Raw genomic sequence first — 18,467 nt, 5'->3', positions numbered from 1 at the left:
GAAGTTGACACATGACTATGCAGATGCAATGTCACGGCAGGGGACGGCAGCTGGGATAGCAGAGCAGAACATCCAGAAAGGTAGCTTCCCTCTTCTGAAACGAGAGTGTTTCCAAAATTGCCAAATAACAGAAATCAATGAGAACTAGGTGCACCATCATGTGTAACAAGGTTGATATAGCAATGCAGTTTGCCTCATTTAACCCATTCCAATAACCTTGTTCCAGCTGATTCCCAAATTGGTGCTCATGCGCCAAGGTGGTTTTGAGGGAGGAAGTGCTTTCAGATCATGCATTTCTTGGTAAGAAAACACTGCCACTTTATTAGAATTGGGGAGGGGCACCACACATTCTTATTATATAATTTATAACAAAAGTTAACATAGCTTTATGGCCTATGTGCCCCTGCATCTTATTTCATCTGTTTGAAACTACACTACCAACATCTTCAGGGCAAAGTAGCATTAACAAAAAAAATATGGAATTTATGAACTTGCAATAATTTATTGACAATAGTAAACTACTGTGGTGGCTCAGAACTCCTTGCAACGGGGAATGTTAAGTGTCTTTATCCAGTTATAAAAGTGTGATCTTCATTAGCATTAAAGCTAGAATCAATAAAAATAAGGTAGCCAGACTCAATTGGCTAGACACACAGAGCTGGGGAGTACCACACATTCAGAAACACGAAGAAAGGATATTGGCTTATGAAAGCAACTTGAGCAGAAATGACAGGTTTTTTTTGTTCTTTTATATAAATTGTAACTTTTAAACAAAGAAATAAATAACCACCCCAAGACATATCAAGGAAACAAAAAACAGAAACAGCTGCCAATCCAATTTGCCTGCTAATTTGAAGCCAAAGCCCCTGAAATGGAACCTGAGTTGCTGCAAACTTATAGTGCTGTACCAGCAACATACTGTGAATACTGATAAATATGTAGTGCCACCTTCTGCTCATTCAGAAATGCAACTTCTTCACTCAGCCGAAGCCCTCCTACCACACTCTACACACACACATACACAGAGAGAGAGAAATGCAAAAGCGCTGCTACAGTTTTGACTGTGTCTGCTCAATTTTGGCAACAGAGCTTGAGAGAAAGTGATTAAGATGCTTTTCTGGGAAGCTAGGTATCAAACTCTTTGGGGCTTGGGGCATGGTAAATTTAACCTTGACAATTTCTCCAGACTTATGCAGCTGTAAATATCCTTATTCTCTTTATGAACCCATGAGTCATGTGTAAACAGCTTTCTGACACAAAAAGCAAATATGTACTACATCAGGTTACACTTAAGCAGTTATTTAGCTGATGAGCTGGCACTCTCCAACCTATTAGGAGGGAAGCAGTTAAATTTAAGTTTGGTGGTACATTGTCAACTCCAAGAATTTCATAGCAAGAACAGAAACACGGGTTTAGTCACCTAGTATGAAAAATGGGTTTGAGCCTAACAGTTTTCGATCGTACTCTTCAGAGATGAGGACATCGCACATTCACTTAAGAAAAGAACAGGACCCTGCCAAGCCCTTTTAATCCACAATTCAAATTCCAGTCTCTTCATTGTTCCAAGTGTCCAATCCTTTCTCCCAGAAAGCATCCAGAGCAGGCTCCAAACAACTGCAAGGGTACGGTGCAGGTATTTCAGATAACATGGTGGCTGTCAGAGTCTCCCTCATAGTCATCACTTTCAAAGCTGCTTAATGACATGATGGACTGCACAGATGTAAGGCTACTGCTCTCGCTGTCTAATGTTGAGGTAATGCTACTGCTCTCACTGTCTGAGGACGTGCTGAGAGTACTGCTCTCACTTTCTGACGCTGGGTTCTCCGCAACAACCTGCTTCCCTGCAATTAAAATACACAGATAAAAAAAGAAAAGCAAAAGTGATTTGAGGCAAGTGCAGGAATACCCAACCAAAGGATTTAAGTTTGGGAGTATATTTGTTTTTCAATGGTGCAGGAAAAATACATTTAAAAGTACAGTATAGGCAAAGGGTAATGAGGACTAAGGGGGAGTGGGCTTTGCTTTCAGTACTCAAGGGTAAAACTTTTATATTCTGCACAGCTCTGGTCTTTCATACTGAATACTGTCTCTTCCCTTGGACCAATGCCCACTCTTCTCTCAAGGAAGTACACAACTGTCTCAAACACGATGCTTAAAAGCACAGAGAGGGTTAGAGAAGAGGAAGAAAGAGAAATAAAGGAGACACAATGTCTCAACATAAAATCAATACAGAGGTGGAGCAATGCAAGGTGTCTCTGTCTAAGCCACTGATGGCCAAACTTGGCCCTCCAGCTGTTTTGGGACTACAACTCCCATCATCCCTAGCTAACAGGACCAGTTGTCAGGGATGATGGGAATTGTAGTCCCAAAACAGCTGAAGGGCAAAGTTTGGCCATCACTGGGACTCTAAGCTGAACTCTAGACTGCTTGACTGCTTGTAGCAGACATGCCATCCTCACTTGTAACATAACAGTTAATCAGTTGGTCCTAGGGAGGTGGTCCCCAAATTCCAACCCGCCAACCACCTGAAATGGTCTTTTCTGCCTGTTGTAGCAATTATAATGTGCTGTGCTAGAGGCTACATGATATTAATTTGGTTTTTATTGCTTTTATTGTTTTTATTTCTTATATATTGCATTTTATTTAATTGTAATACAATTTGAATTCCATAGAAGTCAAATTGTAATACAACCCAATGCAAGATAATAAACAAAAGGAGCAATAAAAATACAATTAAAAATCAATACGAATATTTCATATAACGGATGTACTCTCTCCCATCTTCAACCACAAATCCACAGACCCACTGCAGACCACCTGAATGAAGCTTACAGGTAGTCCATGGACCCCATTTGGGATCCCCTGTCCTAGAGCATAGTCTGAAGTTATATAATAATAATAATAATAATAATAATAATAATAATAATAATAATAATAAAACCTTTATTGTCCATGTACAACCTGTATACAATGAAATTAACTGAGCCTCCCTCCCCCCAACTCAGTCCCATTGCACTCTGTGTGCTTGTCGCACAACACACCAACCCCGAAAGTCTGCTGCACTATATTATTTTCCGTTCAGCAGCCTGACAGCCCACAGATAGAAACTGTTTTTTAGCCTGTTGGTACGACTGGTTATACTTATATTTCTCCTGCCTGAGGGTAGAAGATTAAAGAGGTGCTGGCCGGGATGTGAATCGTCCCTGAGAATTTTTCTCACTCTCCTAAGGCAACAATCCCTTTCAATGTCATCTAGCAGGCTCAGGGGACAGCCCATGATATCATGCACTGCGTTCACCACCCTCTGTAAAGACTTTCTGTCTGTGGTTGTCAAGCCAATGTACCACACTGTGATACAATATGAGAGGACACTTTCTATTGTGGACCGGTAGGAGGTCATAAATTGTTGTTTAACATTGTTCTTTCGCAAGACCCTGAGGAATGGAGACTCTGTTGGGCCTTCCTAACCACCTGAGTTATATTGTTTTTCCAAGTGAGGTCTTCACTAAGGTGAACTCCCAGGAATTTAAAGGAGCAAAGCTAGATTCTAGTCAGTGTCTTCTCAGCAGCTGCATGACGGAAAATCGAATGTAAATATAATAAATAATGTAAGTAATGCTAGCATGAAATGAAGAAGGTGGCTGAATTAGAAGATTAACCCATATTGCTTTATTTAAATTTTTCTAAGTTTTTGTATCTTAAGGTGTCTGTGTGTGTGTCTGTGTACAACAACCTTGCTGTTAGCTTTGAAATGCTGTCTCCAAAACAGCATCTGAAACTGAAAAAGCTTTATTCATGAACAGAAATAAAGCAAGGCACAGAAACCTAACTGTAGTTTGCTATCAATATATTTCTAATTAAACACTACGCTACGCAGGTGCCAAGGAATGTTCAAATGCCTTAAGAATGGAGGACCCACCTCTCACCTTTTCGCTCTTGGATGAGGGAAAGGTGGCGATGCTTCGTCTCATCATCCAGGTTTTCCACCATCCTATCAATACAATTGTCCAGAACTAGCGATCGTGTCTTGGATAATATCGTCCCTCTACATATTGGACACTCCAGCTTACGCTTCATCCATTCATTGATGCAATAGGAGCAGAAGCTGTGTGCACAGTTGAGAGTGACAGCCTGAAAAGTTCATATTATATATAATACATTAGATTAGGATTTCTATCCCGCTTTATTTACAGAAGCTTCAAGGCAGCTCAGAATGGAAAATAAAATTCAAAATACTAAAAACAATGTAAGAAAAGGAACTGTCAGAACTGGATAGCTTGGCTGGTTAGAACATGATGCTGATGACACCAAGGTTACAGGTTCAATCCCTGTATGGGACAGCCTCATATTCCTGCATCGCACAGGGTTGGACTAGATGATTCGCAGGGTCCCTTCCAACTATGATTCTATTAAACATCCACATAAAAGGATAAAAGAGGAAATGAATAAATGGAAACCAGTAATATTGTGTGTGTGTGTGTGTGTAAAAACTAGGAATAACGTATTATTTATTTGTCGCTATAAAGGAAATGAACTTAGACATGTACATTTTTGGAAGCAATTATTCGAAATTGAGATTTTTGAAAATAATCTGTATACTTATTTTTAAAAAGTAGATTGATATTTAACATATTTTAAAGGTATGATAAAATGTAATAATTGTGATGCCAATGGTCTTTTAGTAAGATATTGTAGGATTATTGAAAAGGTTTATTATTATTTTTTATTATTACTACTATTATTATTACTGTATTATTATTGAATATATATACCGCCCTATACCCAGGGGTCTCAGGGCAGTTTACAGAATAAAATCAAGATATAAAACCACAAAATACCTAATAAAAACAACAACCCAATAGCCCCCCACAAAAGAACACATTTTAAAAGGATGTATTTATATAATAGAATGTGTTGCATTAAATGATATTCTAATATCTGTATTATCTTTTGGAGTTTGTATAGCATGTATAATGTTTATTCATTAAATCAAATGTTTATTTAATTCTTTTAAAGGAAATTGTGTAAATCACACACATATCCCTTCCATGAGCAGGAAGTTTCATGAGCAGACTTCTGCTCACAGAATCATTGGATCCAACCCACAGAAATCCCAGGAACAAAAATCGGGTTCAGCAACTTTCAGACTGATTTGGTGTCAGTAAAAGGGGATTAAAATATATGTACACTTACTACTGCTTCTTAAAGGTTTCATCTTTCAAATCTTACCTCAATGAAGTGTTCAGAGCAAATAGTACACTGCAGCTCATTCTCCAGCACATCATTCATGTGGCTCAAGGCCTCTTCCTTTTGTGCTCGTGCCTTCTCCTTCTCTTCCTGTGGCCCAGAAGAAAACGAACCCAAAAACATCAGGTAAACAATGGTAGAAGAATGAGAATGTATTGGGCACGTGAGACATACTTTCCGAAAGGTGAAAACTTTATTAAAAATCTGCACAAAACAAAATGCCCCTAAAGTTATATACAGCTAAAACCCTCCACTTCACCACAGTGTAGAAATAAAAGCAAGGTGGTGGGAACCTATGGAAAAGCAGAGAGCAGCTTCCTTAAGCTGCAAAGTGGGAGGCTTTGGAGCAAGGTCTAAACTTCGACTGTTGTGTGTTTTTCTTCTGTTCATACCTTAGTCTCTTTCAGTTCCCTGTCCTTGGCTTTAATGATCTCTTCAAAATCCTTCTTGCTACGGCTCAGTTCTTCCATCAAAGCACGATGCTGAGAAATAAGATACCAAACAGAAATTCTCATTAACATACCAATTAGGCATGCCAGATTCTACTTCGCATCCTGAAAATATGTCAACCCACTGCATGAATATAACTCATTTCCTCTAAATAAACATAATCCGTAAAACATACACATACTTAAAACTTATTTAGATTAGAAAAATGAATAGGCAAAAGGTATGTAAGGATGCTGCTAACTGTACAAAGGTAACCAGATGAACTATACAAAACAAAGTTAAAATAAAATTAATCATAAAATACAATTAACAGCAGTGTATCACACCCAGTTAACCAGATAAGGCCACGCCGACACTGCTCTGAATACTTGCAAAAATAGGAAGCTGTCACCTGAATGACCATAAAATGGGAGACAACCGGCTTTCTACTACAGGTTTCATAGACAGGGTGCCACATCTGAGAGGCCCTTCTATACGGAGTGGCTCCCTAGCCTATTCTTAGTGAGGACACCACAAGCAGAGTCTTGTGCACAAACCTTACAACTCAGGTTGGATGGTTCTGGGGCAGGTGTGCCTTCAAGTATTGGGTCCTAAGCTCTTCAACGTTTTGTTCACTGATACCAACACCTTGAATTGGCCCTAAGAATGTACTCATTCATATAACTATAACATCAGGAGCTGAATGAACATTTATAGGCCAGCGGTAATTCCCATGATTGTAGCACCTGGAAATAAGTCTGCCTTTGGTCACAAAAGTAGCGACCATCCAGTTTGGGAACCTGTGGGCCTCCACATGTTGCTGAATTACAACTCCAATCCTTGACCACTGACCATGCTGGTTGGGATTGGTGGAGAAGTCTAACAACATCTGGATAGCAACAGGTTTCTACTCCTAGCAAAGAGCTTACCACACATTTCCTAAATGATCCTCATGATAGAAAAAGACCCTCTGGCCCAGGTAACATTTTGTGAAGGTGTGCCAAGAGGGAAGAGAACGTGTTGCAGCAGTGGGATGAACAGTAATAACTTAGAAAATGATGGGACCAAGCCAAGAAAAAATCAAATTCAACAAGCCATCATTACAGATTGCTTGTGGTTTTGATACTGTCTTTTCTGTTCTTCCTAATCATCCACTATTTTTGCTACTTGCAGCCAATCAAGCATGTCTCACTGCAAGAGGCAGAACTAAGCATCCTGGCAATTCGCCAGTGGGGGTAACATTTGAACATCATCAAGTGATACAAACATTGGAAATAACCTAACACTGTGCTACGTTACCTGCACTAGAACCTGGGTCAGTTGTTCCTTCAGTCTCCCTTCTCCTTCTTCCTCTTTTGCTCCCTAAACAATAAATAAGAGCCTGTCAGTCAAGTAAAGGAAAGACATATAGAACTAAGAACAACAACATGAAGGATAACAAAAGCTAGTGGAAAAATATGCTAAAAGGAGTCAAACAAGTTTTCTTCCATGCAGTTATAAAATAACAATAAAATGGCTGCTGCCTACACAAAACTGAAACCTGAAAAGGAAATCTTCAATTATTTTTATTTTTACAGTATTCCTAATCAGAGACACATACCCCTATACAACACACTATCTCAGGGGTCTGCAACTTTTAAGACAAAAAGAGCCACTTGGACCCGTTTCCGAAGAAAAAAAAACTTGGAGCCGCAAAACTCGTCATTATAAAAATAACTTTTTTGTCACTTTTTTATTATTTCTTTGTTTGACCCCTCAGAATTACTCCTCCTCATAGAAATAAATGTTAAATTAACAAGTTACCTTTTTGTGTGTGTGTGTGTTCTTCACTCCCCTTCAAAACAGTGACCAGCGTACATCCCCCTTACAATGTAGCGGGTGGGCAGGAAGGTGACGTCGGGACGGTGCGTGACTAATGAATGCACCGCCCCCATGCGACGTCACAGCCAGTACAGCGCCCGCCACAGTGGGGAGTGTCGGGGCGCACAATGCGCCTCCTCCCCTCACTAGTATCTGCCCCAGAGCCGCGGCAAAGGTGTAAAAGAGCCACATGCGGCTCCGGAGCCGCGGGCTGCAGACCCCTGCACTAACTAATCATGTAATGCCTAGAGTATCTTCACTTGTTTGTTCTCTCTGCTGTGGTTGTATAGGCAAGGGAGAAGGGCCCTAGCTCAGTGGTAAAGCATCTACTTTAAGTGCAGAAGACCCCAGGTTCAATCCTTGGCATCTCCAGGTAGGGCTTGGAGAGAACCTAATATGAAATCCTAGTGAGCCTCTGCCAGCCAGTGTAGACAAAACTGAGACAGATAGACCATTGGTCTAAATCAGCATAAAGTAGCTCCCAATGTTTCTAACAGGGAAGGAAAATAGCCGGAGCAGTGTCTTCTTTGCTCCCTCCTTGCTAGAATATGTGCTATCACAAGAATGTGAATCATTGATGGCTTTCTCCTTGGTGGAAGAAGCAGTCACCTACAATAACTGTTGCAGGCAGTGGATGTTATAGCTGCTCTACATTGTTGGAAGAGCAGTTTTAAAAGTCCTGCTTGCTGGCTGTAACGTGTGGTCTTTATGGACATTAACAAGGTGAGTTTAAACATTTTTAGAAAGTGTTTCTGAATATTTAAAGTGCAGGTTACGATGATAAAGGTGAGCTCTACTAAACTCATTGGAGCTTTCCAATTAGCAAAAATTGTGTAACATTAGGCCACAGTTAGGGGTGTGTGCTGCTAACACACACTCACACAACTAGTACTGTGTGCTTAGCTGTCTTCACTGCCCTTAATAGCTGCAGAAACTTCTCTCAAACCTGCCACCCTCATAGGCAGACTTGGGGACACAGAGAGGTCTTCTCAGTGGCTGCTCCCAGACTCTGGAACTCCCTGTTTTTGCTATTCTTACTTTATCTGTAAGCCGCCTTGAGTCCCTGTCAGGCAAAAAGGTGGGGAATGAAAGAACAAACGAATGAATGAATGCAGTCCCCATATCTGAAAAGATTGCCGAAAGGACTGAGGCAGCATGGCAGAATGTATGTGACAGTCACAACCCAAGAAGCTGCCCAGTTCAATTCTACCTCTTCAAGAACAAGCTTGTTCCTGCACCTCTGACAAAGTTCTGGGGGTGTGGCAGGAAGTCAGTGTAATGGTTCTCCCCTTGATTGTCCCACCAATGGTGCTAAGAGGAACAGACAGGACACACAGCAAACCTACTGCCCCTAAGCTACCATCATGCGCACACTATCAATGGTGATGTTTTACCATCACAAGCGCAATACAATACAAATGATACAATGTGATAGAACAAAGCTATTAAACATTTTGATGTAAATAAAAACAATAGATTGCAAGCCACATTTCTTATCCATTCATAATCATTTGTGAGCATCTTCCACAAGCAATAACATGCTTGTTCACTGAAGTAACGTGTGAAGCAGCCATGAATCACTGTGTTTTAGCAGACAACCCTTATTAGTTGTAGGTTTCTCTTAGCTCACAAATCTAAGGAATAGTTGGCTTTGTCAAAAACAGAAAAGAGATTTCTTTCACACTTAGTGGGAATGTGCAGAGGTGAGTAAAATACTGGAGAATGGTCCTGGAGGTAATTAAAAAGATTTTTTCAATTTAGCAGATCCCATCATATGTTTATTAAATTATTTAAAAGACAGCTTCCTTTGATAACTAAACAATTTGTTATATGTTCATATAGAACTATAAACCTATAAAGAGCTGGAATCATATGGGTAAAAACATGAAAAAAGGTAATCAAAGTAAAACAGATTTTTAAAGACAAATTAGTGAACAACTGGTGTTGGTGAAGCTTACTGCTTTATTTTTCAAAAATCACAAAATTATAATATGATCAAAGTGGGTTAGAATTACAATATATTAAGAGGAAATTAAGTATTACAGATATGGAGAATGTGTTTATTGAACTATGAAATAAAGAGCTGGGATAACACCATGGTTATAATAGCTAGGGCATTAACCATGATCTAGCAATTTAATTGCACACTCAGGCTTTATGCACATTGGTGCCTTGAAATACATTGAGGGTTTTTTTCTGGCAGTGTTTCAGGTTGCTTTTTTAGGTTGTTGTTCATGCCAGAGAAGGAGTGGGGATGTCGTCATCTGATGCCCATTACCTAATTTGCTTACCCACACTGAACTCCAATTCATTGAAGCTGTCGCTGAGAGCTGCCTAAGAGCTACAGACCTCAGCTTCACCATGGCTTTCATTTTTTAATCAATGGAGGCTGTTTAGAAGAACAGCAAACAAGACTCCAGGATACCTATGGATTGTGGCTAACTTCATGTCTACTCAGGTTCAAAGACCAGCAGTGGGAGCGCACTGGAGCCAGAGAAGGGGTAATGTGTGCACAGCCTACGCTGTGGTTACAAACTACAGTGGTACCTCGGGTTAAGTACTTAAAGCCTACGCTGTGGTTACAAACTACAGTGGTACCTCGGGTTAAGTACTTAATTCGTTCCAGAGGTCCGTTCTTAACCTGAAACTGTTCTTAACCTGAAGCACCACTTTAGCTAATGGAACTTCCTGCTGCTGCCGTGCCGCCGGAGCATGATTTCTGTTCTCATCCTGAAGCAAAGTTCTTAACCTGAAGCACTATTTCTGGGTTAGCGGAGTCTGTAACCTGAAGCGTATGTAACCTGAGGTACCACTGTACCAAATGAAGCCGTGTTATACCCTGCTGTGATAAAACTCGTTGGCTTTCTTTCACAGACAGAAGGGGAAGTTCTGTTTTGCCACCCATCCTATTCTTATCCCTTCTCTAGCAGGGGCCATGAGGAATCAAACAGGGACAAAGATAATTAAACACAGTGTATTTCCATTGTTCATTTACTGCTAGACACTTTCCTTAGCGCTACTACTTCATCAGCAGGAATTTCAAGCAGAGTTGCTGATGGAAGAACTAGAAGTATTTTAGGGTCAAAGCAAAGAACAGTATTGTAATCTCTACTGAAGTGACTGTGCAACTAGTAAGGAAGTGAAACAATATTCTGCTAACTACTGTGCCCATCAGACAACAACAATCCATTCACTTCACATCTTTTTATTGAACCCATAGCTCTAGGAGGGAGAGGCCTTGCACTTCAGTACTGATCTTCTGGTGTCCATCATTCAAATACAGTAAGCTGTGGCTCACAAGCCAGTAGATGCAGCCATGTTAAAAACACATCAAGTATCCTGAGAGCAACATGTCCATTGTTGCTGATCTTGCTATCTTGCCTAGTCTCACCAAAAGATGCACCATCTGCAGAAATGCAACTCACGTGTCTCACTAATCAATGGGCTTTTTGCAACACAAGAAATTCGAGGAAATTAGGACAGGGAGCAAACAATTCTCTCTTTGCCAATCTCATCATAAAACAACTACAGTGAATTTTAAAATGCTGCGCTTATTTTAAAAAATACAAACTCTACGGTGAAACAGGACCAAGTGTTGTCTCCTTCATGCATAGTATTTTTATACATGTGATAATTTTTGTATGAAATAAGGTATGGTACATGACTGGGCAGCCTAATCAATGTATGAGCACTGAAATAAGTTACCACAATACACTGTGTACATGATGTTGCACATGCTTTTTCCTTGTCGTCAGATATTTCAGTGTAGGAGAAATGTCATAATTAATCTACCCTGTGCTAATAACTAAACCAGCTGGGATTTTTAAGCAGCTAAACTATAGTTTCAAACAAGTTGGCAACACTGTTGAAAATAGCTCATTAGGCACACTAAATGGAGGACTAAGAAACCTCAGTGCTGAAAATGAAGGTGTGGTGGTTTGGGAGACTATGGCAATGCTAAAAATGCTAACCTTTCCCCCATCCAATCATTCTTGCTTAGGCACAACTTCAACACTTGCAAGTTTTCAAATGGTACATGAGAGTGGGTGGGTGAAGTATCACAGCTGCACCTACCTCCAATTCTTCACAGACGGTCTTCTGCAACTGCTCCACTTGCTGCTGTTGCTGCTCCTGCTCAGTGCATAACTGCTCCCTCAGTTCCTGCAATTCCTGCTCCAAAACCTGGATCTCTACAGGAGCACACTTGTTCATTTGCCTCACATTCAGGACAGCTGTCTGTTTCTCCTGCATCTTGGCTTTTAGCTTTGTCATATCTGCTAGAGTTTTCATTATTTGTTCCAAACCATTCCAAGACTGTGCCAAATTTGGGGCTTTATGGTCCTTAGAAAGAAGAGCTAAACCATGCTCAGGCGGAATGGTGCTACAGTGATTTTTCTTCTTCTCCTTTTTACTGGGACTTGGAGAAACCAACACTGTTTCCATGTTTTCTGTTGTTGGTCTGGACAGTTCTGTCCTGCCTCCCTCACATTTCCCCAAAGAGTCATTTTCTGAAGACACCCTGTCTCTTTTGGTTCTGGAATTGGAAGGCCCTTCCGCTCCAGATGCCTCAGATTCCTCCAAGCTAATTTTACGCTTAGCCCTCATGTCTTTCGTTTTCTCTGTCAGCTGGTCATTTTTCAGCGCCAGAAATGGACTGACTTTCTTCCAATCTTCCCTTATTAGTGTATATTCATACTCAGCTGTTTCTCTGTTTTTAAAAGGAACTCCTAATTGGATATAGTCGCCTTCGTGTAAGAGATAGGGCCGTGATGGATCAATGCGTTCACAATTCAGCCAGACACCATTTAGACTCTGGGAAAGATAAAAAATAATAAGAGAGAGCTAGGAAAGGTGCTTGTTTTTCTGCACATCAAAAAATAAAACAAACAGACCAGAAAAACAAGCCAGCAAGGAAAACCTGGCACTCCTCAAATAATACTGCAAACAAACAAAAAACAGCGATCCAGCACTAGAGTAGAATTAGCATGAGACACAAGTATTTCCCACTCCAACAGGAAACATCTGAGCCAAGAGCAGATTTTGTATTTTATGTATCCATGCTGATTAAGTGATTTGTCCAGAAAACTAGCAGTGCAATCCTATGCACATCTAATCAGAAGTTAGTCCTAGACTTACTCCCAGGTAAGTGGGACTGTAGCCCAAAGAAATTTATTACAACTCCCTGAGAAGATAAATCAAGATTTAAAAACAACAGCCCCTGGTACACATGACACTCAAGACATGATTTATATGTTGGAAGTGTGGCAAGTCTCCCTTCATCAGCTGAACTAACCAAAATCTTTGGGATCTCCACACTTTAAGCTGGGGTCACGAACCTGTGCCCCTCCTGATGTTGACTCCAACTCTCATCAGCCCCAGCAAGCACTGCCCATAGTCAGGAATGATTAGAGGTGTAGACCAGCAACATCTGGAGGACCACAGATTCACCACCCCTGCTTTACACAAAACTCTTCCAAAAGAAGTGGGGGGGGGAATAATCGAAAAGATATTTGCGTTATCTTTAAAAGGACAGCACATACAACAAGACAAAACAGCATCCAAAGCAAAATGTGAGACACAGTGTGGTAATATGGGCAGGAGTGCTGGGTTTGGAACCAGGGATTACTGGGTTCAAATGCATGGCCACTCACAGCCGCCCCTAACCAACCCCATGGGGCTGCTATGTGGATGAAAAGGGGTATCTCTCAAATGCTCCTTGAAAGAAAAGGCTGCCATAAACTCAATAGGTGAGCTAATGCAAGCCACGTTTTCAAACTTTCTCTCAGCATTACCACCCACCCCCATCTGCAAGAAAGAGAACACTGGCTTTTCCCGCTATAAGGATTACAAGTAGATAATGCATGTTTTAACACTTCTGTAGTACTTTTAAGTATTAAGTGCCACAATCATCTGAAATTCAGTATACAGTAACTGCAGGACCTTGTTGGTGATGGCATCCCAGCTACGGAATTCAGAACTTCCATCTCACTTTAGCAGTTTGTTCAGGTTTTTTGAAGAATATTAACGCCAGAGCTTGTGGCTTATTTTTTACTTGTTTTACTGGTTAAGGTTATAAGTACTACATCTTTCTCATGTATATACTGTATATTTTATATATTGTTTTAAAATCCTATGTGTGCTGCTGTAGGATTTCTATTTTTTATTATTTTTATTATAAATATTATTATTATTACAAGTACTACTATTTTGTGTGCCACAGGCTTCCCAGGCAACCAGCCCCCGCTACCATGGCAGCTCCCCCAAAAAAACTTTCCATAAGTCTGTCGGCCTTCCTGAACAACAATGTGGCTGATTTCACTGGTGGGAAGGGGTGACAGTGGAAGGAAGAAACTGCACAAAATTGGACAGAGAAACCTTGCACTCACAAAATCTTAGGATACCACTCATTATAGCTACTTCATCAATTCTGTAGTCTAGATGATAAATTCCAAGTACTATATGAAAGAAAATAATCCTATACAGTGGACCCTCTAGTTATGTACCACTCTGGTTACATAACTTTCAGGTTATGAATGCAGCAAACCCAGAAGTGTATACTTCCGGGTTTCGCCATGTGTGCATGCACAGAAGCGCTCTGCGCGCCTTGCGCATGCGCAGAAGCAGAATCTCTAGTTACGTTTTTTTCGGGGTGCACACGGACCCCCGGAACGAATTAAATTCGTATCCGGAGGGTCCACTGTATTACTGAGGTAATTCTCACAAAGAAAGTCTACAGAATCAGGTATACATTATCACAGCCATAAACTGTTCTACAAACTGCATACAAAATTAGCTTTTCATGTAGTTCGCCTGGCACTCCAGCTTTCCTGATCACATTTTCAAACTGGATTCCACATTCAGCATCTTTCAAGTCAATTCATTTTTAGTAACTTTCCGTACCTTGTTATCAATCACTGTCCACTGCCCATCAGTATTTTGCTGGAAAACACAGTGGTTCCGGGAGATCATCAAAGGACAGGATTTTGACATCAGTTGGTAAGTAGCACCAGTTCCTCGACCTATACTTACCTAAACAAACAAACAAGCAAGCAATTAACAATCTCCTTTACCAATATCTCCAACATATCTATTCTGGATTTCAATGCTGTGAAATGGGTATTTCATTAGTTTCTTACAGTAATTCAAGGGAATACATTAAGCCACCATACAAGTATTCCATTATTTTAGTTGCAGTGCCAAGATTGTTTGATATGTCAATGTTGGTTGCAATGAAATACAGGCATATAAAAAGATGATTTCCTGGATGCCAAAATGCAAGTTTGGGGCAAGTACTCCTTAGTGAGAGAACCCCAGCATAAATTTAAAATCACAAAATATGCAGCAAAGTAAAGCATGGAAATATATGCTGTTAGACCTTTAAAATATGCCCTTCTAAGTTCTTCCCAAAGTTCTCCTCTTCCTCTAACATTGAAAATGGCCACACATTTGGGAAGTTAAAAATGGTTTACTTACAAACTCTTCAAAGCTCAGATTCATGTACTTTTCCATACAGCATTCAGAAAAAGTTGCACAGGTGGTATAGTAACACAATAATGGCTTGTAAAAGCCATGCGGTCTGAGCTGCAGCAAGCAGTTCAAAATGTCTTCACACACTGTGCTTCTCTAGTAGACTGAGGTACAGCAATAGGCTTGATTGCCTTCCCCTTAAGGTGAGAGCTAAGCTAGCTAAGCCTGGCAAGTAAGTTTACTCTACAACATTAACCTCTTCATTAATTAGACCTAAACATGTTATCCCAGTCAACACATTTTTAAAACCTGTGAACTATTGTTGTTGTTGTTGTTGTTGTTCATTAGTTTTCCACAAATGAGTATTTGTTTATTTGTAAAAAGAGCTATTTACTCTAGCAGGCAAATCCAAAGTAGCCTAACAAACAAGTCTGAGTAGCCAATAACAGCTGAGAATGCCATTGCAGTTATAAATTCTTCAAAATCCCATTTAATTCAGCTTTAGGCCTGTATTAAGCAATTGGACATTTATTCATTTTTTTCTATGAAGATCAAACTTCAAATTACATTAACGTAATACTTAACAATCTGGACTATGATGTCAATATATACAGTATTGTAGATAAACCCCTTTCAGGTTACATTAAATGCTTCATTTCTCCTTCACCCCAAAGCTCTGCAGTTGATGCATAGCTTTCAAAGCACCTCCAGGGACTTAAAAAGAGGGAAGGCTTGTCAATATATTTTCAAGCTGCACAGCTTCTATATGATCAGGGATTCTTGGAGACTCTGTCCTGCCTTCTGGCTCTTGTCACAGTTCAATCTCACCATATGGCTTCAGAGATTATCATGTTCATAAGTACAGAGCTTCCAAGTAATAGACACAGCTAACAAATCACAGATTTTCTCCATCCTGTCACTTGTAAGGTCATCACACTTTTCTACCGAAATAACTGCACATGAACAACCATCCTTTGAAGATCTGTCATATCTTTCATTATAGTACCTTGTATTGGTTCTTGTTGTTTATTTTTATGCACTGTGAGCCACTAAGGAGGATATAAATTTCAATAAAAGCGTGAAACCTTCCACAGCATTTGTTCCCAGAATTATGGTCAACATTTTAATCAGGCCTACGGAGCATGAGACTCAAAGTCAAAATGTATCCATGGGCTTGAGAACACCTTTGCTTTTGCAATTCCATACTGATAACAAAATCAGAAGGCTTATTGAGCTCCTGATGCAGGCTGCTATTCATTTATGAATAGTGAACTGCATTTCGCTTGGTAAGTCAAAAGCTTGCAGGCTGGCTTTAGATTATGCTAGCTACATTGTCATAACCAGCAAAGCTGTTCACTAGATTTCAACATATGGGCAAGTTTTAAGTTAGGCAGGGGAAAGTTTCTTTTAAACTGAAGGTCAAATCTTTAATAATGAAGATGTGCCAGCATGGACACCTCTGTGGCTACAATCTTAAGCACATTCAGGAGAGTAAGTCCCATTTAACTAAGTTAAGATATAGCTCAGAGTGAAGATGCTTAAGGTGGTCCTGTTACAGGTGATCCTGTAAACGCTTACATCACTTTAATCTAGATTCTAGAAGGAAATGAAGCAATGTTTGGGCACACATATGAACTGACCCGGACCCCACAATCATATGAGGGTGGTAACACAAGAATGGGTCTTTTCTGTGGTGGTTCCCTGTTTGTGGAATGCCCCCGCTAGGGCGGCTCGCCTGGCAACTTCATTGCATATTTTTAGGTGTCAGGCAAAAACACTCTTCTCCCAAGCCTTTGGCCAGTTAAACAATGTACTGTATGACCTATTAAACTGGGTGTGCGTGTGTTTGTTACTGTTATGCACTTCTGTGTTTTTATATTGTAAACCACCCTGGATGAAGGACGGTATAAAAATTTAATAAATAATAACAATACTGGATGGAAATTACAAGGTAGGGCAACAAACCACGTTTTGGCCCACTAGACTGACTGTTGAGCGCTTTGCTTTATTTGCTGTTTTATTTCGGCAGTTCACTGCTTTTTTATTGTATTAACTGGCTTTATTGTTTTACTGAATGTTACCCTAAAAGTTTAAACTGAAAGGTGGGACAAGCACTTTGAACACAGAAGACGACAACCCATTCAGCCCCAGCTCTAAATTTTGGCCTTTTAGGGCTGACCTAATTCTGCTCTGGACCATAAAGAAGGCTGATCGCCAAAGAATTGATGCTTTTGAATTATGGTGCTGGAGGAGACTCTTGAGAGTCCCATGGACTGCAAGAAGATCAAACCTCTCCATTCTGAAGAAAATCAGCCCTGAGTGCCCATTGGAAGGACAGATCCTGAATCTGAGGCTCCAATACTTTGGCCACCTCATGAGAAGAGAAGACTCCCTGGAAAAGACCCTGATGTTGGGAAAGATGAAGGGCACAAGGAGAAGAGGACGACAGAGGACGAGATGGTTGGACAGTGTTCTCGAAGCTACGAACATGAGTTTGACCAAACTGCGGGAGGCAGTGGAAGACAGGAATGCCTGGCGTGCTCTGGTCCATGGGGTCACGAAGAGTCGGACACGACTAAACAACAACAACAATTCTGCTCAGACCGAGGCTATGGGGAACCATGGGGTGGAGAAAGGACAAGAAGAAGCTTCAGTTAGTGGGCTGAGAGGGATACGGTACAAGAGGCAAATGAGAAAGTTAATATCCGCCTCCCAGCTGCTTTATTGATCCCACAGCCCCGACCCGGCCCCCTCAGCTGAGGAGGGCAATTCGCGCGCTCCCCTCCGAGGCAAAGGAGGGCGCAGTTCCAAATGCGGGCAACAGGAGGCGCAGCTTTCCTTTCTCTTTCCCTTTCCCTTCCCAACACAGTCCCTCACTTCGCCGCCGCCCCTCAAAGCCCCGGCGCTCGAGGGAGGGGGGGCAGCTCTCGCCGCGCTCTCTCTCACCTCGCTGCCGTCCTCCAGCAGCAGCCACTCTTCGCTCATCCCCACTCGCTTGAGGCACCAAGTTTGACCCGGCCCCCCTGAGGGGCGAGAAACCCTGCTGTCCCCGCCAACGCACTCCGCCATCTTCCGCTGCCCGCGCGAGCTGCAGGCAGAAGCAATCGCTCGGTTCGGAAGGAACAGATCGGCTCCGCCTGCCCTAGCTCTTTTCTTTTTTCCCCCCTTTCCTTTAAAAAAATAAATAAATAACTACGAGCGGCTTCATCTGCCCCTCACAAAGATGGCCACTTTAACGGGAAACATCCCCCGCCCACTGCTGTAACAGACAAGATCAATCGATGCCAGAGACAGCCGCTGCAGCCGCTGTTATTACGTTAGTTTGTTCGTGAGCTGTATCACAAACAGGCTTCAAATGTAGTGGGGGGGGGGCGGCGTTTGAAGGAGGTCTTGCCAACTGCCGGCCTATTTAAATAATAATTCGTTTGCTGTGTATTCATTTACTTTCTTTCTCGTCTGAGTTT

General features: G+C 41.2%; 1 protein-coding gene across 2 annotated transcripts; it reads right to left on the bottom strand.

Annotated features, from left to right (window-relative positions):
• Positions 1-293: 293 nt before the first annotated feature.
• RNF8 (ring finger protein 8) lies at positions 294-18,247 on the bottom strand. 2 transcript variants are annotated; one of them, XM_083604546.1, is made up of 8 exons: positions 17,950-18,246; positions 14,437-14,565; positions 11,611-12,348; positions 6,976-7,038; positions 5,640-5,729; positions 5,230-5,337; positions 3,927-4,131; positions 294-1,841 (listed from the first exon to the last, which is right to left on the bottom strand). In XM_083604546.1, the coding sequence occupies exons 1-8, from the start codon at positions 18,070-18,072 to the stop codon at positions 1,639-1,641; spliced, it is 1,659 nt and encodes a 552-aa protein (XP_083460672.1). In that variant the 5' UTR covers positions 18,073-18,246; the 3' UTR covers positions 294-1,638. The 2 variants fall into 2 exon arrangements, with proteins under 2 accessions (XP_083460672.1, XP_083460673.1); XM_083604547.1 differs by having other exon boundaries at positions 1,495-1,841; positions 3,920-4,131; positions 17,950-18,247.
• Positions 18,248-18,467: the final 220 nt, after the last annotated feature.

The sequence above is a fragment of the Podarcis filfolensis genome, assembly GCF_964270895.1.
Source record: "Podarcis filfolensis genome assembly, chromosome: 3".
Lineage (NCBI taxonomy): Eukaryota > Metazoa > Chordata > Lepidosauria > Squamata > Lacertidae > Podarcis > Podarcis filfolensis.
This window is presented reverse-complemented; position numbering and strand designations above follow the sequence as displayed.